This window comes from Plectropomus leopardus, chromosome 21 (assembly GCF_008729295.1).
Source record: "Plectropomus leopardus isolate mb chromosome 21, YSFRI_Pleo_2.0, whole genome shotgun sequence".
Taxonomy (NCBI): Eukaryota; Metazoa; Chordata; class Actinopteri; order Perciformes; family Serranidae; genus Plectropomus; species Plectropomus leopardus.
In genome coordinates, this window is record NC_056483.1 from 14,129,938 (window position 1) to 14,156,517 (window position 26,580).

At 39.5% G+C, this 26,580-nt stretch overlaps 2 protein-coding genes across 2 annotated transcripts in view; one reads left to right on the top strand and one right to left on the bottom strand.

Moving 5' to 3' along the window:
• Positions 1–26,580, bottom strand: part of cntnap2a (contactin associated protein 2a) — a 373,307-nt gene that overhangs the window by 135,124 nt on the left and 211,603 nt on the right. The window contains exons 10-11 of the mRNA XM_042510367.1: positions 16,234–16,383; positions 4,438–4,600 (exon numbers count right to left, since the gene is read on the bottom strand). Coding sequence (XP_042366301.1) covers positions 4,438–4,600; positions 16,234–16,383 — 313 coding nt within the window. The remainder of the gene's footprint in view (positions 1–4,437; positions 4,601–16,233; positions 16,384–26,580) is intronic.
• Positions 21,126–24,483, top strand: LOC121960582 (complement C1q tumor necrosis factor-related protein 3-like). Its single transcript, XM_042510366.1, has 5 exons — positions 21,126–21,459; positions 21,865–21,990; positions 22,077–22,244; positions 23,819–23,947; positions 24,023–24,483. The coding sequence occupies exons 2-5, from the start codon at positions 21,867–21,869 to the stop codon at positions 24,298–24,300; spliced, it is 699 nt and encodes a 232-aa protein (XP_042366300.1). The 5' UTR covers positions 21,126–21,459; positions 21,865–21,866; the 3' UTR covers positions 24,301–24,483.

Consider the following 26,580-nt stretch of genomic DNA (forward strand, 5'->3'; position numbering starts at 1 on the left):
TAAGGCTTGCAAAGATTAAAAAAAAGGAGTTCTGATTACAGAAAGTATTTAAGTAAGTTATTTCGTGAGAATGTAATAATTCCTGAAAATATAATAAAAGTTGCTCTTAAAACAGATAAAACCCGGGGCGTCCAGTGGCTCAGTGGCTAAAGCAGGTGCCCCATGTACAGAGGTTGTGTCCTCACCGCAGCAGCTGCGGGTTCGATTCCAGCCTCTGCCCTTCACTGCATGTCGCCCCCTCTCTCCCTCTCTCCGCCTTTCACGCTAAGTCTTTCTTATACATTAAAGGCATAAAAGCCTAAAAAAAATCTTTAAAAAAAAAAAAAAAAACAGATAAAACCCAATAATATCATGACCAATTATGTAATTAAATGTCCTGAAAGATGTCGTAAAAATGTACTAACATTTTTACCAATAATGTAATACCTTTTAGGTCGCTCTGTTTCCCCCAAACTGATAATGTAATAATTTTGACAGATAATGAAATAATATTTCATTTAACATTTAATGTCATGTTAGCCTACTAAAAACACTAATATTTGAGAGAAGGTTTAGGCAGTGATTTTCAAACTTTTTTGGTCCAGCCACCCTTTAAAACTACAAAATCCTTGATTGAATCCCCAATCACAGGAAGAGTACAATCATGTAAAAGTATAAAGGTTTCTACTTTCAAATGTTCTTTAGAGTCGAGGCAAACATTTTTCTTAATTTCAAATTCAATGAGAAAACCTTTTCTGGTGCAGAAATTTTCTCAAATGGAAAGACTGGCACGGCACTTCATCTACAAAGAATCACTATTGATAAAAAAAGGACATTTCATGGAGATTGCATTGACCGTTCATCATTCTATTTTTTAACTTTTTATTGGCTCCGGATAAAGTCAAATCTAACATCCAGTCTGGTCTGGTGGATGATCCTTGCACAACAACCAAGCAGCATGGTGATAGGCAGGTTAATTTCCCATTGACTGGGATTTTAGTTTAATGCATCTTTGCTTGATAAAATGCTCCACTTGAATTCTGATGTTAATTTAAAATTATACGTTATTTCTAGAGTTTATAATTCCAAACATGAAATCAATGTCAATTGTTAGTGTTGTTAGTATGCTCACATAAAACCCACAGTACCATCGTTTTTTGCACACTTTTCTTTCCTTCTTTCTACCTTTCTGAAAACAAAGCTACTTTTTTACATCATTACATAACCTCGCAAAATTATTACAGCTTCATTTAAAAAGAAAAAACAACAACCTGAAAGATATTTCATCATCTCTACGATATCAGTCAGGAAATGTTATGACATTATTGGTCAGGTTATTACCTTATTGGGTTTTCTTACATCTTTGATCAGCTAGAGTCCAAATTTTATTACATTTTCAGGAAATAATTACATACTCAATATATAACTTTGCACTGAGCCCACCCACAGATATTCAAATCATATTGAACCTTGACTTTGCATATATTGTAAATGAAATTCTAATATGCTGGTGATCCAAGTATATCACGCTGTTGCGTAGCTTCAGCAGGCTAACAAGTGCAATGGCATTGTGCTTTCACAATGGGCTGAGACTGACGAGCACTGACGATCACAAAAGATATTATGAGCAGCAAGCCGTGAGCACTGAAGTACACTGACTACATATACTCTTTTTTTGTATGAGCAAAAAAAACCCATGATCTATGAAGGAAATTGAGCTACTCCAGAGTGTGTTAATGCTTTTGTGTGTATTGTTGCAATACCTTTACAGAATGACGCTGACATTGTTGAATATGGGAATTTGCACGCCTTGTAGCCATGTGTATCAGCACGAGTGTGTCTCAGTGGAGACATGTGTGTGTGTTTTGCCTCATCCAGCCTCTCAGCCTAAACAGAATCCCACAGTGGAACGGCATTGATCAAAAGGAGGTCAGACAGGGCTATTGAACCGCCTTCAAAGACATTCTGATTAGTTAGATGGTAACACTGCACCCATTCATCTTCCATGGAAGGACATGAGGGCCCACCTCGAGTACTGCAGGGTGGCTCCACGACAATTGAAGTCATATATAGGGGCAAAAGCACGGCAAGGAAACTGGTGTGGATATTTGACGACCTTCATAAGAGTTTGTTCTAAAAATCGAACCGTAGTCCGCCTGCTGCAGCCAACCATCAGCAGTGCTAATGCACCATAATCTGCAATAATAATAATTTCATACTACATTACCTCATAATGCAATGGCAAAACAAATGATAACAGAAGGCAGCATGCAAATCCGTAAATTAAACATAAGCATGAAAAGTTATCAAAAGTTCATCAAAATTTACGAGCCGTTTGTGTTAGGCAGTGTCCAAAATAATACTTAAGATAGATCTTTCTCATAATTTTCCACATGTGAAAAACAAAAGTTGTTGAAAACCTCTACAGTGTAAAGTTTCACACTGTAGTATGGGTATGGACTAGGATGACAAAGCTTTTCTTGATAATTCCTTCACGATTATTAATGTAGCTACCGTCAATACTTTCATACTAACAATGGATTTGATGACTATATGTAAAGTGAAATTGGTCGTTCGTATTCATGAACTCACTGAGAATTATCACTGGATTATAATTTCAGCTCTTCAGAGCTTTTTAGTGTTTTAACTCGTTGCTTCGGTTTTTCTGAGCTACAAATTTAAACTTCTGGTAGACTCCCCCTGCTTTCCTAGCATTGCTTTCGACCACAGCAGGCAGCTGTTTTCAGAGAAAAACCCACTGTATGCAACCTGCCCAAAGTAAGTGACTAGTTGGTAAACACTGTGAAAAATTTAGCAGCTGAAGAGTGGAATATTTCTCTCAAGAGTTAGTGGAAACCAGATACAGAGCTTGAAGGAGAGAAAATATTGGACATATATTTGTCAGCTGGCCAGAAACACAACTCCAAATAAATGACTCCTGGATGTGCAAAGAAAAATAACTACATGCTAAAAAATCCAGCACATCTTTTCGTAATGTGATAATATGTCAGCATTATGTTCACAGCTTGTTTCCATCGCCACTAAGTGGACAGAAAATCCCTTCATGCAGGTTTAATCTTTACATGTATGGTAACATACTTTCACATTCATCCTTTAATAGTCTCTAACACTCATTCACTCATTTTCTACATACTGCCAGATGACTTTATGTGTGTTATGGTGATTTGACCAAAGGTCTTCATGCAGCTGTTCAGTTTACAATTAACAGCCTCAGTCCTTTATCTGCTAAATTGGCTATGAGGCTCCAGGTTTGAACATCTCTATTGTGACTTCAGCCATACAGAAAGATAACAAAGTAAGTGTTAAAATACAGACAGAGAAAGACGAAAGAGAACGTTTAATTGTTTTGGCAGTTCAGTGTAGACTGGGAACTTTTAGAAAATGATCTGGAAATGATTTTGAGTTTAAAAAACTCTGCTTGACGCGTTGAAAGCTTTTTGAAATGTGTCTATACGTGTTAGTGCGACTAAGCCGTGATCCAAATTCAAGTATCCCAGCAAGCCACACCGCTCTTGAAATGAGGACTAAATTGATCTAAATCAAGCAGTGGCAGTTGGTGTCTACTTCATGGGGCGGGGATATTGATGAAGGTAAGTGTTATTGACAAACCTAACCTGAAAACAAATCGCTCAGTTCGGGGAAAATGCTGTTCCAATCAGCGCAAGGTCAACTCCTAATTGTAGCTTCCTGGTCGTGTTTACCTCGACAGTACCAATCCATGCACCGTGTTTCTAATTGTCACATTTTCTTTATATCCGCTGCATGACTGAAGACCACTTAACTTTTATTACACGTAGAATAAGGCCTGATACCTGGAGGTTAAATCAGTTGACAAAGTTTAAATGTTTTGCTCACAGCCATCAGATTCGGAGTAAAGAAGCACTCATATTGGGCTCAAGGCATGGATGATTCCATATATGGCAAATCCGTCCCAATGTATTTGACTAGTGTATGACAAGAAAATAAATTGGAATGTCAACAAGTTGTAATGAGTGCCTCCAGTGAGCCAACATTGGGACGTGCTGTGCAGAGTCTCCAGCTCTGCCTTACTTGGCAGTGAAATAGAGAAATGCGTAGCTCATTTTTGATGTTTGATTAAGATCATATAGTGTTTTCCACGGATGAAACCGACTCTTTTCTTTCAGCTAAAAATGAAAAAAAGAACACACATACCCTCACACTGTGAATCCGCCACATCAATTATATCCATTTATCAGTATGACAAGCACATAATAAACAACCACAACAGCCAGAGCCCTGACTCATACATCTCTAGATAAGAATTCAGACTCCGTTTATATGACTCTTCCAATTTAAAACCATTTGATTTATGACATTATGACACAATGTTTTAGTGCTTCGCATATGACTGAGTGTTTGTTTCATTCAATGAATGACCGTGTGGATGTGTGTGCATGCAGGAATTATTGCTCTTACCTGTCTATGATTGCACACATGTCTAGGCTGACATTCTCAAAAGCTCCCATCGTGCCTTTTTCCACCGCGTGCAAATCAGCCGGCTGGTCATCCACCAAGATCGCTTGCATGCAACCCTGGAAGGAACGCTGAGAGGGTGGGAACAGCGTCTGAAGAAAATACCCTAAAAACAAGAAAAAGAAAACTTTATTAGGGTTTTTTTTGTTGTTACAAAAGCAAGAGAGTTTGAGATCAATCAACTGAATACTGAACTGAATCTGAGAGGAAACAGAAACAAAGGGATGCACAGCAGCTTGTGTTCAAACAATGAAGTGAAAGAGGTGAAAGAGTGTGGGAAGTTGACAATAAACAAGGAGACAAGGATTTCTTTTGATCCATGCTTTAAAATGCATCATGAAAAGACGACCTTCTGTAGAAGTAGACATCAGACTTAACAACGATATCATCCTTGACGAGGAACAACAGACCTGGCTCGTGGCTGCTTATTGTCACTTTTTAAAGCCATGAACCTTCATCAGTCCTCATGTTTTAGAGCTTATCCACAAGGCCCATTAGCCTTAATACCGGTGCTAAGGCCGCAATACACTAGGGGACATATAGGTTTTACTGTATACAGCACCTTTATGAGATACAAGAGTCAATGGCCCGTCCAGAGGTAGCACTGGGCCTTGACTGAAGCGAGGACAAGGCGAGGACAAAGCTGTGCATATGGTGTGCGTGCATGCTAAATCATTTGCACATATTCAACTTTGAGGATGTGTGGTAGGTGTGTGTGTGTGTGTGTGTGTGTGTGTATTCTACATAAACAACTTTGTCTTCATGCACCGGTTTACAATACATGTGTTCACTATATATAGTATGTGCGTGTACATCCACAGGGGTTATTACAGGGTGCATGCACGGTCAGATATAAGAGATGGGAGACCGGAATTTAATCTTTGACACAAGCACACAGGTCACTCATAAAACACTGCCGCTCAATGACATCTCCATCATTGTGATGTTATAAGCTGTCACACTCTCCAGCATGCCTATTAGCCTCAAGGCCAGAGCATCAAAAAGGCTTATTATAGAGGGCATATGCACTGTGTGTGTGTGCGCGCACCAACATAACTGGCTGATATGCCGACAAATAAAGTAGCAGAAAAGTAAAAATGTGTGTGCCAGTGTGTGCTTGTGTGTGTATGTGCTGGATTCATCCTTTTCTTCACATTTTCTGATTTTCATTTCCTCCCCCAAAAGTTTCTCCTGTCATCCTTGCCATCTGTCTCTTCTCCTGCCACACCTGTCTGCTGTCTTTCCAGAGGAGTGGGAGACAGACAGACAGTGAAAGGAGAGCGGAAGAGATGGAACGCGAGAGAGGAGATGGGAAGCAGAGCAGACTGCAGCTGGCTGGCAGCACTTTGTGTGCGGCTGTGGGTTGCATATGAATGCAAAGAAAATGCAGCCTTCCTGACAGTTTGGCACAACAAACGGAGCAATGCATGGAACGAGGGATGGGTGGGTGAATGTATGTTGCTGGGCTGTGAAGGCTAACAGGGGGTGGTTGATTTGTTATTCTATCTAAACCACTGACGGGTAGTTCTCCCAATTCAACTATACGAAAAATGTCCTACATATTAGTTAGGTGTCACCTGTTTAAGCCCACATACTGCTCATTTTGTATGGAGACCATTTTTAGGCATTGCACCTAAAAAAAGCTTCTCTCCATATAACTGTCTACTGAAACTGACTATGTTTCATTTGAGAAACAAGGTTTGGATAAAATACATTTTGATAATGTGACAAGTTTGGGTAAATACACTGGTCTTGGATTAAAACAAACTATGTAAAACAAAATATGTAATCCCTCATCACTGCAATCCACCTTTTTAAGTACTTTTTAAAAACTTAAAGGGACAGTTCGCCCCAAAATAAATTAAAAAAAACAGCAAACAAACATATTTTCCTCCCAGCTATAGTGCTGCTTAATAACCTTAATTGTTTTAGAATAAGTTTCTGAATGTTGAACATATCAGCTGTTGAGATGTCTGACTTCTCTTGAATATAATGGAACTTAATGGCATCAGGCTTGTGGTGCACCAAAAAAGGAAATGACAAGACAAGTGTTGACATGGTTGACAGGTGTAGTTGTGTAGAAAGAAAATTGTTAATCCACGAAACTGCTCACGAGATGATCTGTGGATCACCTTGACTAACTGGGTCATGATTACATGGAAGGGGTCCTGCTGTCAAGATTTTTTTAATTGTATTATTAGCACCTCAAGCACCACAATTGCCATCTAGTTCAGCATAAGATCCCAATGCCAGAAGCCACATTTTGCAACCGCATGATACGCCACAGGATGTTGTCAACTGAGAACATGGTTGGACCAAAACAGTTGCGTTCACATGCCATGGCTCAAACGGCATCTGGATAAAATGCTGCCAGTAACAATGCTGGACGGGAGGGATGGGTGGTGGATGGGTCAAACAAACCCTGGACTTTGATGCACAAGTCCCGTGTTTGCTTCCTTTCTGAATGTGATGTATTTTCTCTCCAACCACGTGCCTCCTTCCCCTAATCCTAACCATCAATGCCCTTGTTTTCTAATCCTATCCATCAGTGCCAGCATATGAGTTTTTTGATTTGCAGCTGGGTTGCCACGTGCTTTTGTTGCCTAAACATAACCATGTGTAGCGTAATCCCATCATGTGTTTGTGTTGACATCATGGTAGCAGCATCTAGGAATGTAAAATAGCAGATGCTTAAGGATACCTGGAGCGTAATATGTAGGTGCGGAGGTCCACTGTAAAGCAGCAATATGTGACAATATGGGATGAGAATGCATTGTTTAGTCCTATTTTATTTGAGAGACAGCAGACATCTCTATCACTGGTATCTCCAGCATTTAATCTCACGCCACAACAATCGAGATGATAAATGGCACTACAGGAAAGAGAAAAATATGTATTTTTGTAACTGTCCCTTCAACCCCTGGTATCTCCACATATACTGTATATTAGCAGCAGTGCTTGGCAGCTCCAATTTGTTACTTTGTCTAACACTGTGGATGATCATGGGCATTGCACTAAATAAAACTTAGAAATGCTTTAAATTTGGTCAAAGCACCATGTCTTCCCTTATTGTTGCTCTGAAGCCATGACCAGCAATGTATCATTTTATCAGTCAGAATGCTGTACTGCAGCTGCAGTGACAAACAGAGGAAGATACAGACCACGATTAATGAGGCGGAGTCAAACAGAGACAAATACTTGGCAAACAAAGCTTAAACGTGGTCATACATCTGTACATCCTAAAGCTATCACACACACCCAAAGCTTAAATCCAAGCTAAGAATGTCTGACCACATTTTATTTTTTACCCCCCGAAAGCAACGACGCTGTGTGGTTTTAATTTGTTGTATAAACAAAAGCTCTATCTCTCATAACCCCTCAAGATCTGGAACAGCAGCAATAATCCCCTGCAGTCTTGCTGGCACTCTATCACAGCCCTCCTGCTGTGCCCAAAGAGCTTCTCATACAACACACACTGGAGGACCAGCACCAGCTCTCTGCTACCTGAACACCATCTGACTGGCACGGCTTGCTCACAGGCTACAGAACACTTGTTTCCACATCCCAACACATTTCAGGGACGTATCGCCTTTCAACGGAGGTAGACTGGAAATCGGCCAAAATGCTTACACGTCAAAATAAACAAATATTCTCAGGCTGCTTCTCCAGCACATTCAGAAGAGACATAAAATGTTGCCAAAAACAATATGTAGAATCCAAAATTTCCAAACTCACACCAGGAAAAATTGAGCTTATCTATGAACCACCTGTTGCTAGTTCTCCCGGAGCCATTTCTCCCTTAACTGTAAAAACAAACTAATACTGCAAGTACCTTCGAACAAACATAGCATGCATGTGTGTCAAACAACAGCATGTACCCGCTACATACACAAGACTGTGTGCACATACACAAAAATGCATGGTGTACATGTGCAGACAGCATAGGCTGCTTTCTAATAAATGTGAGCGTCAGAGTCATATGTTTAATTCATCACATGCTTTAAGATGAAGAGGAAGAGGGAACAGTATGTAGAAGCTGAAAGCTTGCCATGCATTAAAAGCTATATTGTGAATATAAATTCACACTATATCTGCTGGAAAGATTTCCTTTTTACGGCTAGCTGAAAAATATTACGCACTAGACAGACCAAATAAACCAACTGGAGTGTAAGCAGCATTATGGCATTTTATTTTAAAAGGTCACAAAAGTTTTGTTTTATAGTATATATAAGTTCATAATGGAAAAGAAACATTTAAGACAGCACTGTACTAGGGATACATGCCTGTAAAATTCTGATCATCAGTATTAATATTTAAAATAACAATTTGGCTGTAAGCTGATACTGATGTTTATGTTGTCATAGTTTATTTTGTTTTTGTTACTACTTCCCATTTTTGTGACAAAAAAATGACTTAACAGTATAAAGTAATTCAGCCCTTTATTGCACTACCTTTGAATGAGTTTAAATCATCTTAAAAAATTATGAAGCAATCTTCAAAATAATCTTTCAAATTAAATGAAAAAAAAAACTGCTCCAAAAGCTTTTTTGCTATGTATAATATATCAGAATTCCCTCACTAATATCGCTTTTATTGCTTCAACATCAACAAATTGCTCAGTCGGACAACTGTACCTATTCAAATTTCTTGCCAAACAATACATTTTACAAGATTATATTTGAAATAGAGCTGTCAAACAATATTTTTTTATAATCATGATTAACTGCATTTTTTCATTTTTTTAAAATTCCATTATTTTGCATTACAAAGGAGTTATGAAGTCCATATTGACGAGGTAAAGCAATTCTTACCAGCTTGTTTCCAATTATAGCAAAAAACTGCATGGGACTAGCATAAAGTGGACATGTCTGTAAAGGGGAGACTCTACAAAGCAAACATCGGACAACACAGATGCACCCCTACTGATAACTAGACTTTCATTTATTCATACACATGTAATAAATGTGAGAGGAAAAAATAACATTTGCAAAGTGATGATAAAAGAAGCAATGAGCTAAGAAATACTGTGACACAGTTTGGAGAGCAGAGTTATAAAATTGTTAAGAAAGTGCAGATTGTAAAACTAATAATGGAAACACAGAATGCCTTTTCCCAACAGTTATCAAACACCAGCATGCTTCAGGGTGGAACGTCCCATAATTGACTACTCTCTCATTAGTATATCCATTTGTCCCCTTTTTCCTGCAGAGAAAAGAGCATAACTTTATAGCCTTGTGTGTGTGTGTTTTTGTGTGAATGTCCATCTGTCTGTCTTCCCTCTTGAGAAATTCAATTTGTGGATGTCTCGTGTCAGTCACTTACTAATTTCTCTAAGCGCAGCGTCAGGAGTGAGAAACTACTCCCCGTAAAATAGGCTTTGGGTTCAGGAGGCTGCTTCTAAAAGCAGATGCTCGGGGGATAGAGGGGTGGAGATGATAGGAGAAGAGAGGAGACGAGGGGAGGCAAAGGAAGGGGTCGACCCGGTTAAAGGGGTTTAAGGGGGATGAGAGGAAAGAGGAGAGGATGAGGTCCAAAAAAGAAGAAGAGGAGATAAACTGAGAAATTGGAGAGAACGAGAGAAATGAGGGAGGGAGGAAAAGCGGAGAAAGGAAAACAGAGGAGAACGGAATTAAGAAAGCGGGCATAGTCGAGGATAGGATGTCAGAGGCTCAGAGCCAAGCCGTTTCCTTCCTCTGACATCTAAAGTATAATATCCTGTAACTCTGTAACCTTGGGTTTAGGCAGCGCCATGTGAATTTTAATGCCACAGAACCAGAAATAGCAGAGTAATTATTTTTAAAGCAGCATTCTTGACTAGATACTGTAATGCCACTGAACTCAAAGAAAACAGTTCTCAACCAATATGTCATGTCAGTGTATGACGTGTGGCACAGTGAAACGTAACTGCATCTGTTTAAAGTAGAGCTTGTATTATGAACTCTATAAAATTGTCATATGAAGTCATTGCACAACACAAAACAAAAGGACAAACATAACGAAGAAAAGTAAAGAAAGGAAAAAGTCTTGGCTGCATAATTTAGCCTTTCAACTCTTTGGGAATGGTACTTGAGCTGCGTAATGTCCCATTTTAGTCATCAAAATACATTAAACATAGCCACTTATGCAAATTAGGCAATCTATTAAGATAATTAAAGCATTAATTTGCAAATATTTTTTATGTCAGCATGCTTGTCTTCGCATCGCATTACAGCTCCATGGTATTAATATTAATGTTATCTAAAAGTATTGTGAGGCTTTGTTATGTTTAAAAAATGAGTTTTCCTTAATTAAAAAGAAAAGATCAACTGCTGTATGGAGGGAACCTGCTTTTTAAGTGCTGGGTCATATTTTGCAAAAATGTCTAAACTCACAATCATCACTGGCAGGACAAACATATTTTTTAAAGGTGTATTTTTTTTTCTTATATTTTATTTGGGGGGGTTGAGAGAACTTGAACAGCTTCTGGCTAACTGTTTTGCATGTTTCACATTAGACGGAGACAGTGCTTGGCCTGAAGGACACCAAAACCAATCATGTGCATGTGGTAATATTTTGTCCACTTTATAGGTGAAATCATCCACATGCACACTCACCTCACATTCGATTAAACACAGACTGGTAATTTATTTCAAATTATGCCATCTTGTATAAAATCTCTGTCTGTTTATGTTTACGTAGACAGTGTTTATTTAAATGCATTAAAATCAAAATGATCCTTTACCCAGGCGCACTGATACTTTCTTATGTTAATCATATTATGCTGTAAGTGTCACGTGAAACACTGCGACTTTGTGTGTGTGCACACTGTATGATTATCCCTGCATATGTGTGGCAGTCAAGCCTCACTATAATACTAATAAGTTCTACTTTGGTTTAATGTGGCAATTCGACATGCTCAATAAACATTTAGCTGCAGTGGGGAAAAAAATAAATTGAGGAATATGGACACAGACAGAAAGTCAAACCCTGTTCCTTCTGACATCCACGCAAGGTTTCCACTGTGGCACTCACACCAGAGTAGCATATTGGAGGGCTACACTGGACCCAGCTTACTAGCAGTTCTTATTTCCAAATTTCGTTTTATATGAAGGGCAAACACTGCAATATGTTCACTACATGCATCACAATTAGACGAAGAAAGGATGACCTAAAACAAGATAAATATGGCTGCAGCTATTTGTATTGTCAAAATTAATGCAATATTTAGAGCATTAATATAGCTGCTAAGGAGCTGGCAGGTCCAGACTTTTTTTTTTCACTGTGGTGGCCCAAGTGAGGCACTGACTTACGGCTTGAAGTACGAGCACTGCAGTGAGAACATGCTTTGGCATAGCTTTAATTTCCCATTTTTGTCTCAGCTACCCATTCCTACTTTAATTATTAAAACTGCAGTGTCTTACATTCCTGTTTATAGTTTAATTTAAGCAATAAATAGACCTACCGATCACAACACAACAGAGTGACACCACAAAAATGTAAAATAAAGCTTTTTCAGCCTGGCACGTGCCACCAGTCTACTCCCGAGAAACACCCCTGAGAGAGGATTTCTTGAAACAAGATAGAAACAACTGTTTCATATTGTCAAACTGAATGCATTAAGAGCCAAATAATTGAACTGTAACTTCAAACAACATTCAGAGCATTGAAATAGCTGCTAATGAGAATCAATCACACCCCCACCACGCTGACACCCTCTCCCCACGTGGTGCATCTCGACAATTTCTGGCACAGGTGAACTTCACAGGCTGCAATAGGCCTTTAGTATGGCTAAAAATCTGATCTCTGGAGTGCAACTGTTTACTATGTTAAGAACGATACCACACCATCGCTACGTGTTGTGTAATCCAAGCATCTCTGCTCCTTACTGTAATAGATGGGCCATCCGTGTATACCTGTGAGTCCCTGTGTCTACCCTGCTGGTTAGCTAAGCCCCCCCACTCTGCACTGAGCTCATAGGGCAGTTATCACTGATATCTGGACGGTGTGGTCACAAAAGCATGGCGCTCATTAGCCGGTTCCCCTCAGCTTTTATCTCTGTCAGCATTGTTGCTATTGTTAGCACTGTTTCCACTGTTAGCACCATTAGCTGCTAGCTGCTAGATAAGCCACCTCCATTGTTGAGAGCCATGTGCAGACAACCACTTAATCAAAGACATGCTCTGAATGTCACATAGAACTCCTTTAATATAGTTATATTCCATGGTAGTAGCAGCAGTACTTTGTTTATGCAGTCTGGTTCAATCTGTGGTCACAAATCAACAACTGTTGCCAAAGAAAACACAGCAGATTGATGCCTTCAAGCCATGAGATTTGAAGCAGATGGCTACCTGGATGACTGAACCTCCACAAATGACTCTCAGCTATTATCTGAAGCCTCGTCCTGTTTATGAAAGAACATGGATTGTTCATAATACTGAGGGGTTTCTGCTAATTGTGGCACACTGACAGAACAGTCGCATAAAAAGTGCCGATGGAATATTGTTATAGAGCTTTAGGACAGCTTAATGCGCTTGGCCTCTCTGACTCATCAAGCTGAACGATCAGAGAGAGTAATTGAGGGCAAGCCAAAGGCTAAACTATCTTTTGTACACTCACTATATTATTCGGTTACCTCTGTGCTAGGATGGAAATTAGCCCCTGAATGTGATGAAGTGGAGTGTGTTGAATAAATGTTAAAGAAACTCTGTCTGAGTTGTAAATGAGGCGAGTTTCTGTATGTATATGTGCTTGGGAGTGTTTAAGCATGTGGTTAAAAAACACCCACACACTCACATACAGGTTCACACTAACCCACATGCACAAATCCAGATGGCTTGAGGCTTTCGTTGTAAGTCTGTGTATATATATATATAATATAGAGCACCCCAGGGATGATGTTTTTCATCAGGCCAACCAGGAAGCTAACGTTGCTGTGGTTCCCTCGTCAAAAAGCCTATGGAATTTTTACATTGGATTTTAGGATCATTGCAGAAAGTAATCACTGTGGAAAACAAACGTTTATTATACTTGCATGTTTCCTTCTTTAAGATAATCTTCACAACAAAACACCAGCTTCAAGATTTTTAAAGCTTGAACGCAATAACAAAAGGTGAAGAGTCATTGCTAGGCTCAGATGAACTACACTACGGTCGCATTGCCACCACTATGAGGCTGCAAAGGCGCCTTTGGGGTGATGACGTTCTGTAGTCTCAATTAGCCACTTATTAGCAACCGTATTTTTTAAGACACAATAAAAGCTTTAAAGTTCGCGAGTGGGGTATTTACTGATGTACAAAATGTGAAAGTCTCTTAATCTTGTTTTAACCACACACCTTATTTCCGACCGTTAACCAAATAGCCATTCAAAAAAACAAATTAACTTTAAACGAGGGAACTGGAGGTGCTAAAATGCTACCTAATTTCCAGGTTTTACTGGGGTTCTCTAGAAAATAAAATCAGGTCATGGAATTGGACTGGAAATGTAAAAAGAAAAAAAAAAAAGAAAAAAAACCTTTAAGTGCAAACTAAAATAATTCTGGAGCTGGAAAACAACCTGTGACAGTACCTTTTCACAGGAAAAGAAATCTCAAGTCTGAACTAAGAATGAACTGGTTGAAATAGTTCCAAAAATGTCTTTCTAAAACTTCTTCCCTTGCCTGTGAAGCGGTGGCCTAAATATCTCTCTGTACTCTTTGCCATAGTAATAATCAGCAGTTCTGTAGCCCCTGCAGCCTTCAAATTTGTGTTTACCACCAGGCTCCCTGCTCCACGGTATTCATTATGTCATGTAAAAACTAACAACTAAAAGTCCAGTCACAGCTGCTGCCACACATTAACTCTGTCAGTAGGGGGATAAAAACTTTGGAAATAACACAGTTGTATGTAATTGTGTGAGTATATGTGTGTGTGTGTGTGTGTACATGCAAACAAGTGAAACCCACATGCAGTATGACACAGACATATAGCACATACTGTAAAGTGTATTGTGTGTATCTACCTTTGTATATAAAAATAAGATGATGTGAATTATGTGTGTTTCCTCTGATGACGTTCAGGCTGCCTCTGGGATTTTGTCTTATTGTCACCCCTTTGTTTCAGCCTCTCAGCACCTTAGGATATAGCTTTCACTTTCACTTTTTTCTCTCTCAAGCTTTAAACTCACTTATTAGCCCACTACCTTTAAAAATGTCTCAGCCAAAAACTTCTCTTTGTCTCGCTTGTTGTCTCCTTTTCTCTTCTTCCCCATCTTTTATCTGTCCTCCCCTTCAGTTTCACTCATCCATTCTCTCACTCTCTGTCTGTCTCCTCGGCCCTGTTCAAGGGGTGAAGACATTACAGAGATCCTCTCCTCTCAGCCACTATTGATTCCCGACTCAGCTTACCAAAATCAATAAATCACCAATTGGATCAAAATGGAGACTAGAGGGTGAGAAGGAAGAGGAGAGAGAAATCAGAAAAGACAGACTAAGACAGGAACTAAAGAGAAAGTTGAGGTGAAAGAGAGATAAGACATAATAAAAGATAAAGTGTTAATATTGAATGATCCTGCATCACACTGGATTAAAGAATCCAAGTCAACCCTTTTAAAAAGTGAGCATTTAGAAAGTGTGGCAGATCTTTAGATGCTTCCTGAGTAAGATGCAATTAGCACATCAAGGCCTCAAAGCTCAGATTTCATAAATAAAAAGTACAGAGTCATCATGGGCTTAAGGGGGATTCACTCAACAGCAGTGAGGAGTAAATGAAGATGGACAACAGAATAAAAGAATGCTGATGTGTGTGTGCGCGTGTGTGTGTGTGTGTGATGGTGTGAGGTGCTCTGATCCTTATTGACTGGCCTGGGGAAATGGTTTTGCTTGATGGAGGAGATTGTAGTCTGATAGAGAGAGGGACGGAGGCCTGATGGAGCTATCAGGGCCCAGACTATCTCTCTCAGTTACTGTAATTTCATACAGGTGCCCACACAGCCAACACACACAACGTTGCATGCGCACACTTAGATACGAACCATCTTCCAACAGACGAACAGCAGTGTCTGGCATCATTAACCTGGCGTCTTCCTAATTCAGACAAATTGTGGCTGCTGCGTGTGTGTGCGTATGGTAGTGTGTGTTCACCTCTGTATGGTTGTGTAGCGGTCTAGTCGTGTCTGTGCTCTTGCTAAGTGAGCAACTCCCTGAACTCTGGTCACTGGGATATAGATTTCTAGCGTGATAAATGATTTGTAGACACATTAAGCCAGAGACACACACACACACACACACACACACACGCACAGACAGATGAGACTTTTGCTCTGGTTTCAATGAGCCCTGTTTCATAGTCGGCTAACACCGACAAAATAAAATTGATTATAACTAACGAAAATAAAGTACTCCTAAGTAAAGGTAGATTAATTAACATGTATTTTAAAAGGTTTTTGTATCCTTGGCCCATTAAAATTGATCAAGCAATAGAAAGCTATGTAATTAAGCACAAAAAATACTATCACTTGCTCAAGAAAACAACTGAAGATGCATAACATTTTATAGGCTTTATGAAACAAGTATAATACACCACCTTGACATTAAGAGATGTAAGCTGGATATTACACTCGGATGACATTTTTAGGGCATTCTTACTTCCTTAAGCGTGGTGAACATCTTACGCTCTGATGCCTCCCAGATAGCACTGGAGAGGAATGTGATGGGATGACGGTAAATGGAGGTGGAAGTGACGGGTGTGTTGTTTTTGTCAGATCTGTGGTGGGGTGACCCTTACCTCCTAAGTGATACGTTCCTCCCGTGGTGATGCTGAGAGGTGAGGTGGAGCGCACAGCAGACGCCTCATCGCTATCTATTGTCAACATGGCAAAGTTCTCCTTGGCGACCAAACGTATTGCGTGCCACTGGCCATCGTTGAGGCCTGAACCTGGAGGGGGACAAAAATAAAGATACCTTCAGAAATATGGGTGGATTTCGAGACAATTGGACAATGAGCACAGAAATGCAAAAGGCCCTTAAACCTCTTCTACATAGCAGCAAGACACACAGACTTTGTGGTTGTTTTGTGTCTCTTTGAGGTAATTTTGTGTCGTCTGTGGTTGTTGTGTGTCTTTTTGTAGTCATTTAGTGTCTCTTTGTTGCCGTTTTCTGACCCTGTGTGGTAATTTTGTAGTCATTTCCTGTTTCTTCATGGATGCTTTGCGTCTCTTTGAGGTAATTTTGTGTCTTCTTTGGTCCTTTTCTTGTATCTTTGTAGTCACTTTGTGTCTGATTTTGGTTATGTGTCCTTTTGTAATCACTTTGTTGTTATTTTTTGTACCTTTGTAGTTCCTTCATGTCTTCTTGTAGTTATTTTGCTGTGTATGTTCATCTTTTTGTGTTCCTTTCGTGTCTACTTTTGGTCATTTTAAGTTTCTTCCTGGTTAGTATGTGCTAATTTGAGTGACATATTGCATCTGATGGCCAGGGGGTGCCCAGACAGTTTGGCCCCTGTGCCCGGTAGGCTCGGTTATGAGTCCATGCAAGTTCAGAAAACACACACTGCACAAGTGTCTTTGCATAAATGTAAATTATAAATGCTGTATGCTTTAAGTATAAAAGGTGAGTACAAGGTTTTGGCTGAACAGACGAATTTCCAATGAGACTTTCATTTCTGCAAAAAAAAAATCCTGACCCAAGTCTGATAAAAACACACCACCACATTCTTTTATTCATTTGTGAACAATTCACAGTGAGGACTGGTTCCTTATACTGGGTCAGATTTAACTTTGTTATAAGAGGATATAGGAGAAAGACCTGACAAGGATTTTAGAGAAAGACGGCTGGTGACTCATCATGGGAGAGAGGTGTGTGGGTGGTGAAACTAGGAAATACAATTTCTGCCTGTGATGTGTGGCATTCTCTGTCTGTCTACCTTCTACCTTCTTCATACAGCAGATTTTTTTCCCCACAATCATGCATCCCTGTGTTTTTCCATCTCAGCTGGCTGGCGAATGTGGCTTCAGACAGAGTTAAGACATGCTCAGCAGAAGATCATCTTCCCGCCTCTGCCACATTTTTTCCTCACTTCTACACGTATTCTCATATATATGTCAATGCTCCCCAATTCTTTGCTTCTCTTTTGTCCTCTCACTCCTTCCTCCTCTCTCTCCCCTCTCCAAGCTGAGTGCAGCTTCCCGTCTCAAGGCCCCTGTGTCTCAACTCCATTAACTCTCAGAGAACCCTGTTTGCGTCTGGGCACCAGAGTGCATGTGTGTGTGTTCTGCATGCAGGCTTTGAGCACTCTGTGCAAGTCTGTAATATGTTGTGTTGTCTGAATATGTCAACGTAGTGTGTGTGTGTGTTCGTGCGTGCGAGTTTTGTGCTCTCCTTTTCTCTCTCTTCCCTTGTAGCTGTGCTCCATTAAATATGAGTGATGTTTTGGAAAGGGACATTACTACTGGAGCTGAGAGAGAAGCCAGCTCACTCTCATCACCCTCTCCTCTATACATCACCTCTTACTGACACCAATCTCTATTCATCCTTCCCTCCCTGCCTCCCTCTCTGTCCCTGATTCTTTCTTCCGTCTCTCTGTCTTTATTTCCTTTCCTATATTTCTGCATTTCTCTTCTCTCTCTCCCCTTTCCGTCTTTATACTCCTCTCCTCTTGTGGCCATCTGCTGCATTGTCTATCTTTTTCAATTCGGCTTCGCTCACTGCTTCACTGACTGTAATGCATCGAAAGTGAAGACATTATAGAGAAGTTCAAGGTACGGTCACGTGCAGATCAGTTTCAGCACAGCGCATTTGCTCACGGATCTGCATGCAAGTCAATACACATGTACCTTGGGCTTGCTGCATGTGTCAATATATTTGACTCAGGTGTGTAACAGTGTGTGCAAAAAGTTTCCACGTGTCTTCACCATCAACCCAATCGCTAGAATAAATGTTAGCTATGTATATTTATGCAAACAACGGATATGTAACATCTTTAAGTTATTATAGCAGATATATTGAAACATAACATATCTGTATGAACACTGTGGTAAACGACCACAAAAACTAGGGGTGAATATCATAAGTCTAATCACAATATATGATATAACAATAATTTTGAAAACAATATGATATTTGCTAAAATCACAAATAGGGGTGGGAATCCCCAGAGATCCTATGAAATAATCATTACAATACTATATTAGAACAATTTTAAATGGGTAGCGGTAAGCTGGGAATTACGATTGAGTAAATTGTGATATATTGCAATTTATTACCTCTTTGCAACTGCAAATTATGTCCCCTAAAGAAGACATTGTAAACATAAAGTCTTCATTTCAAGAAATGTTATCACAGAAAAATGTACAGTATATGGTGGGCTGAAAAAGCAATTATTTTATCATTATTCTTGCAACTACAAGTTTAATTTGTATTTGCAATATTAATAATAAATATATATTTAAAAAAAAATCAAAATTTGCCATCTGTGTACCCCCCTCCCTCCCAAAATATAATTTCCATTCAGTTTAATTCAATTCAGTAAATTCAATAAACTATTGCTTTTTGGTTTCGCTACTTTCTGGCATTTTAGAATGAAATGCTTAATCTAGAAACAATAAACAAATTCACTGTTATTCATTCAATCCATAATTCATTATGGTGATTGATTATGATTTAAAAAAGATCAAGTTTTGCCTTAAAACACCTTGTTCTGGTGGCACACTCACAATTGGAAATGCTGTCAATGTCTTGCTAAAAAACAGCCGTTTTTTTGTTATTTGTTGGTTTCTAAAGTGGTCTGCAGCTTGGCAGCTGTCTCACCTGGGTGTCAAACCATCCATCCACAACCCCCCCACCTCCCACTGAGAAACTCAGCTCATATACATGTATCAGAACCACACCTCAGAAACGTGATATGAAACAAGTACAAAAGTAACATCTTTGTAGGTTGCATAAATGTACAGTGCCAACATTTTTCTTCTGGCCACTGTGCTGTCACCATTTACAAGGCACATTCTTCCCAGAATGCACTTGGAGACGCTGGCTTTCGTGACAGCAGGGAGTCTACACTAATTAATCTCTATCAGCAGGGTGACTGTGTGTATGCATACATGCGTGTGCGCGTGAGATCATGACAGTGACCAAAGAAACTTAGAGCGAAGATGGCCACCTGCTGAGGGGTGTGACTGCTGTGGCCTTGTTCAGGGCAATGCTGAGTCAAATATGCACACACGCACGCAGACATGCAGGCACACACACACACACACACACACAACACAAATGTGATTATGCATACAAATTTCCACTCGCTCTATCACAGAGTAAAATACAATGATGCAGCTGAATTTTTCTTGTGCTCAGGAGGAAGTCATGAACTGAATAGCAATACTGACAGAAAATTAAAGGATGCTTTGTTTGAATGACATCAGAAAAGTCAGTTCTGGAGGAAGGAGACCTTGATGTGCTCCTTTACTGGCAATCACATTTCTGGCTGTATATTGGTTGGATGTAATCACTATCAAGCTCTCCGCTCCATCCTGTCCCTCTCTATAACCTCTTGAGCGTAAGGAAAATAGATACTGTGTAACCGAGTGTCCCCTCATCTGTTTTACATCACCTGCAATAGCTTTGAATGATGAGCTTATCAGTGATAGCGGTGTTATTGAATCTTCACACCCACTGCAGCACAGCTGCACAAAACCCAATCTTACGCACACAAATATGCGATGCACTCTCTCTCTCTTTCTGTCACACATGCCAAACACACCGGCTCAAATCACACATGCCAGCTGTGCGCGACACAGATAAAAAGACCACAGATAATGAGGGAGACTAGAGGAAGGAGGAAGAGAATTGTTCAGATTTGACTAGATAAAATGGTTTCATGGCATCTTTCGGAGTTGCCATTCATATGTACGAACCTAATAACAAGGTGGAAGGCTGACCGGTCACTTTGCTCTGTTTTTGTTTGGAATAAAATAAAAATGAAGAAAATTGCACTGTGGGTTCACTCGCATCATCTCACATCCTCACTTTTAATACTCATTAGCAAGAAAAAAGCCTGCAAACTGTGGCAAGAATGCCTTCCCAACTGAAAAATAACCCATTAAAACAATTGAAAGGTTGGCAATGATTTCACATAACAAATAAAGAAATGTGGACTTACAGTAATAGTATATTATATCATTTTAGAATTATAGAATAACATCTGACCCAGATATTCTCATGGCATTTTGACACTTCTAACAAGCACCTTTCTGTGAGGAAAAAACAGCTTTTAAGGTCACATTAAACATTTTTCTTCACAATACCATCTAAGGCTTTATTTATTTTTATAATGCTGTCATCTAATAGAGTAGAATTAATTATCGTCTCTATAAATCCAAATAATACACACATATTAAAGGTGAGCTTAGAGCCCCATACCCACCATATTCATAAACAAGATAAATGATGATGTTTGTGGAAAAAAAAGAGTTCTTTCTGTGTGTTTTATCCTTTTAAGTCATCTTCTGCTGTGTCAGCATGGGGTCAGTTACAGAAAACAGTCAAATAAAATAACGGGAAATCGTTCCTGTATAAACAGCTGTGGCCATTGCATCAGTCTATTCTTAATATGGTCAGGGACGGCCTTCTTGTGCAAACTCGGCACAAGATAAATATTAACTGAGAGAGTTTTCTTTGACCGCTTCTGCTCACAACACCTTTGGTCACTGGGGGGACATTTTTATAAAGTACAAGTACACTAAAAAAGTCTTATTCCATTTACTTCTTAGAGGACTTTTTGGAAGGCTGAGGTTTAACAATGAGGGGTGCTCTGCTGCTGGTGTTGCTGCTATGTCTGTCTGGGACATCGGCTGAAGGCGAGAGCGAAAGAGCCGAAGGTTTACAGACGAGTGGTTCGATCTGGAATGAGCTAAGAGCTCTGAGAGACATGGTGGTGGAGCAAAAGGTGGAACTGAGGAACACCAAGGCTGAACTGCAAATCCAGAGAGACAAAGTGGCTGGGCTAGAAAAGAGAACGCAGGTAATACTTTGACAACATCTATGATGTGGGCTGGGGATGCAGTGATTATTAAAATCTGCTAATTATTTATTTAATCGATGAAAATGAAATAGAAAAAAAGGAGTGTCTGCAGGAACTTAAAATAGGATTTTTAACATTTAAAGAGCTAGAACCAGTAAATCTTCAGCAATTTTACTGGTCTCCATAACGTGTTTTAAAGTTTCAGTGATTTAAAGCCTGTTGCAGCTTACTGCTCACAGCTTTATCAAATGAAAAATGTGCTATAGTAAACACCAAAAGATAAAAAAAAAAACTCTGTGAACTTTTGTGGGCTGAATATAAGTTATTGTGTCATATATATTCCATAAAGATGTGGCTGAATGCTTCCTTAAACGAACCTCATCCTCAGCTTCTATGCTCTTTCAGTGATGAGCTCCAGACTGGCAGTCGCTGAAAACAAGGTGACATCGATTACAGTGGAGCTGGAAGCGACCAAGACTGAACAGCAGCTCCAGAAAAGCAAAGTGGAGGAGGCTGAGAGACTGATTTCTGGTATGTTATTACCTAAATCACAGAGTTGGTAATTATAGAAAGTCTTAAGAGAGCAGTTGAGCAATGATTGGCTTCCATGCATCTAGCACAAGCAGCAGAGTTGGCTGCCCTGATCTCCAGAGTGACAACCAGTGAAAAGGAGGTGCAGGAGCAGAAGAAGGAGGTGACAGCTCACAGGGAATTGCTGGATGTTTCAAAGACCGAACTTCAACTCGTCATGACCAAACTCAAGGAGATGGAAGGGACAATTGCAGGTATTTTGATAAGAGACAGCCCACTTTAAAACATTTCAATTCTAAATATACAGTTGAAATGACTTCTATGGCTTTCGCTTGAAACCAACAATTGCTTTGCCTCTGTTTTCACAGATATTTTAACTGGTCTCTTAGACTATGCAAATTCCCTAAATGTGCTGTTGTCATCTCTGTACCCAAGAAGTCTAATGTTGTCTGTCTGAATGATTACAGGCCTGTCGCTGCAACTGTACTCTGTTGTTTTGAGGGTGTGCGACTGGTCTGTAACCATTTTACAATGTTGAGACAGACAAGTTTCAGTTTGTCTATTGGGCTTACAGGTCTGTAGAGGATGCTGTGTTTCTGTGCCTACATAGTATCCTGTAGCATCTGAAGGCCCCAGACACCTATTTAAGAATTGTACTTATTTATTATAGTTCTGTGGTAATTACCACTGTGCTCCTTAAACTATCCGATAAACCATAAGTGCAAAAAACCCCAAACCAAAAACAGGATTCTTGGGAATTCCATTCCCATGATAGAGTAAAAGAAAAAAATCCTGTCTTTTGCAATCGCATGCCTGACCCTGTTACTCTTCCCCGTGCTGTCCCCCAGTCTTGTTATGAGCAGTGAAATTTACTCCCATATTACAGAAATCCAGTGTCATCTGTAGTTACCCCAAAAATATTATTTTCCTGAACTCTTTCAATTTCAACCCCATCTATTTGTATCTGTGCTTGCACTTTCACTCTACAGTTCCCAAATAACATTTTTGTTTTGCTTTGTTCAAGTTTAAAGACATTTTGTTTCGACAGAACAATAATTTTAATTTTCTAATTTCTTTGGTGATATCCTCCAATAGTTGAAAGAATGGCATAATCATATTATGTATGTTTGAATGTATACATTTAATAGCTGTTTAGCTGCTCTTTTTTTTTACGGATTTTAATTTTGTAATGCGTGTGGGATTTTTTGTCTGTTTAAAAAGCTGAACTTAGGCAAATTTTTATCAATTGAATTGAATTAAGTTACATTTATATCCTCTGTTACTGCTATCTTTGGGCATGTGTCCACATAGCATTTTTATTCAGAAGAAAAGCAGTGTCGAAAAAGTGCTCCCTTCTTAAAGACGTGCTATGGGTGCAACGATATCTCGACATGTGTTGCTGACAATGTTAGCGAGGCAGTAGTGCTACATTAACAGATGGTTTGCTACACAGTTGAAAACAAGCTTACAATGTGTACGGTGATAAAAGCACAACACTTCTCAGCAACCTTTAGTGTCCAAACGATCTGCTCCCATACTTTTCTGTCTTTGTTGTGACTGAAATATCATCCAGTAGCTAAAAGAAGCCACAGTGACATCAATAGCTCGGTACTCAAAACAGCCGCACAAAGAAGTTGGAGCACTCTGGAAAAGGTACCGGGCGAGGTGCCTTTTCATGCACTCTCCTATGGGGAACAATTAAGAAAAGACACCAGCACTCAGAACTAAAAAAAAACACTATGTGGACACAGGCCCTTTAAAAACAGTATCTAATATTTGGGATCAAAATCTTGTCCCTTTGTTAAGTGTTTCCATCCTGTGTTCAAAGGTACTCCGAAGCTGGCTTTCTCAGCTGCTTTGACCCTTTCAGGAAAGATTGGACCATTTAATACTGAAACTCCACTCATCTACAGTAGAGTCTTCACAAATATCGGAGGGGCGTACAACTCAGCAACAGGTATGCATGACCGCAAGCATCTCATTATTGTCTAAGAGACAGACAAAGCTGAGCCCTGATTCTTTACTGTTGCAGGTATCTTCACAGCACCTGTTAAAGGAGTCTACTATTTCAGATTCACTGCTTTCAACAACAAGAGCGGAGAGTGGCTGGCAGTGAATCTATACCATAACAATCAGAGAATTTTGCATAATTCGGAGTTAGCTACTGGTCATACTTTCATTGCAAATGCTTTGATTCTACAGCTGGAACAAGGAAGTGTGGTCAATATGCGTCTCCAGATAAACTGTGGGGTTTATGATGATTCTTCCTCCTTGAATACATTCAGTGGTTTCCTCTTGTACCCTTTGTAACATTCAGACAAACTTTGATCTTCAGAAAGGCCTTGAGGATTTTACACCTTCCAGTGGTTTATCGCACTACATTTTATACTTGGGAATCTTATCCTTGGTAACCTAAATTTGATCACGTTGTTGACATACAAAGAAGAAAAAAATGACTTGTGTGCTACAATGACTTAATAAATAATGTGAATCAAGCTACACTGTTCCTAAGTGGCTCTTATCTGAAAAGAAAGAAAAGTAAGTGTGCTCCTCAGGTTTTGTTGCTCCATTTATTTAGTACTGAAAAATGAGATGTATAGGCACAAAAGCTATAGCTGTGACGATGAACAACAAGCATTATTATGTGCAAAAATGATGAAAACTCCAATGGAGAAGCTCACTTGGAGAGCAGGGTTTTAGGAATAGTTTTTAGCAACCCTCCACTTAAAGAGCTAATCCAAGTAACCTAATTACTTTAGGTTGTTTGAATAAAATATGTCTTAATTGCAATATTCCCCAAAAATAATTAACATCAAACATTTGTGTGTGTGAAAATGTGGGCCATTTCTCATATCCTCATTAATAAGGACATTGCAGCTGGCAGCATATTTATGTGTCACACTTTTGATAACCACTGAATTTTCACAAATGCCGATGTATTAATATCACAGTAACTGAGGGAAAACAGCCACCTTAACTGTAACAGTGCCGGACCTCGTAGATAAACTGGTTAAATTTTAGCTGAAGGAAAATCGTTCTGACTGATACACAAACAGCAGCAGCTGGGGCTCCACCAGTTTACAAAGCGGATCTTTTAGAGACCTTACACTTGAGCATGAGGAGTTTTTCACTCCTCACGCTGTTTCATTCACTGTTGATAGAAAGTGTCGATGAAAGTTTAGAAGAGCATTAAGAGTGTGAACCAATGTAAAAGCAAACAAGCCAACAGACCAGGACAAGCAGCCTTGACATCTGGGCTGAGCTGAAGGAGTGGGAAAAACATGGTACTGGAACAGAGGGTGACTCAGCTTCAGTGCCAGAGAGACAAAGCAGCTGCGATGTGGAGTGAGAACACACATCTAATGATAGAGCTAAAGTATTGCACAAGTTTTGATCACTGTAAAATCTAAGTCACAGTGAGCAGGTGTGTTGTGCATTTAACATTTTTCATTGAATTACTCAAATCACACTGTTTAGTACAGTATATCATGTTGTGGTCGCACTAAATGACCTTATTAACGGCTTCATTCTGCAAGGGGACACTAAACCAGTCCGTTTAGTACCGCTTTACATATGACACACAAAGATGCAAGGGGTTTACAATGGCTATTTTTTACCTGTAGTTTTTCATTTGAGGTAACGGATATCGAGCATGATGCTTAAGATTCGTCTTACAAGGTGTTAGGGAGGATCAGTGGTTATATGAAGTTAGAGAGCTCAGACCCAGAAAAACAAACACCCCAGATTCAACGACTGTCTTTTTCTCAACCAACTAAGACCAAGTGATGCCCTGCTGATTTCAAAGAGGTGTGTGTGTATTTGTGTTTATCTGTCAATGTGCAAGTATGCAGGTATTGCATTTCTATTGATTTCAGCTATATTTGCCTTGAGGGATCAATGATGCATAACCGACAGTAGACTGATGCAATCTTGAGTGGGAGGGAGAGCACATAGCCTACATACATTTAAAAGTAAGATAATTATTTTCAAATGACGGAAGACAAATAATTCAGGATGAAACAGTTGAGTTCTGAACTTAAATAGCATATGAATTGTCTAGTCATGGACAAAAACATGTTGTTTTTTTAGGTCACACTGAGCTTGACCTTTGATCCCTTACCAGACCTTTGAAATCTTACCAGTTTACCAGTCCAAGTGGACTTTTGTGCCAAATTTGAAGAAATTCAGGTCACAACGGCCTTGACCTTGGACCACCTAAATCTTATCAGTTCATCCTGCTTTTAAAGTTATTTTGGGGGACTTTTTATGACCATTGTGATAGAGCTGAAGAGTGACAGGTCTAATTCCAATACAGGTCCCAATCCCAATCCCAGTTTGTGCCAAATTTGAAGAAATTCCCTTGAGGCTTTCTTGTGATATTGCATTCAATAGTATGGGATGGACGGACCACCTGAAAACACAATTCCTTTGTCCACAGTTGTCGCCAGCACCGAGGAGGCAGGGTCAAATTCAGCTCATTGTAACCTCACAACAGTTTGTAGACATGCACTTTGTAGGAATAAGATGTTCAGAATAATAACAGTAGTATGTTGTACATTTTAGTCGGTTATCATTGTATTTTAGTGGAAT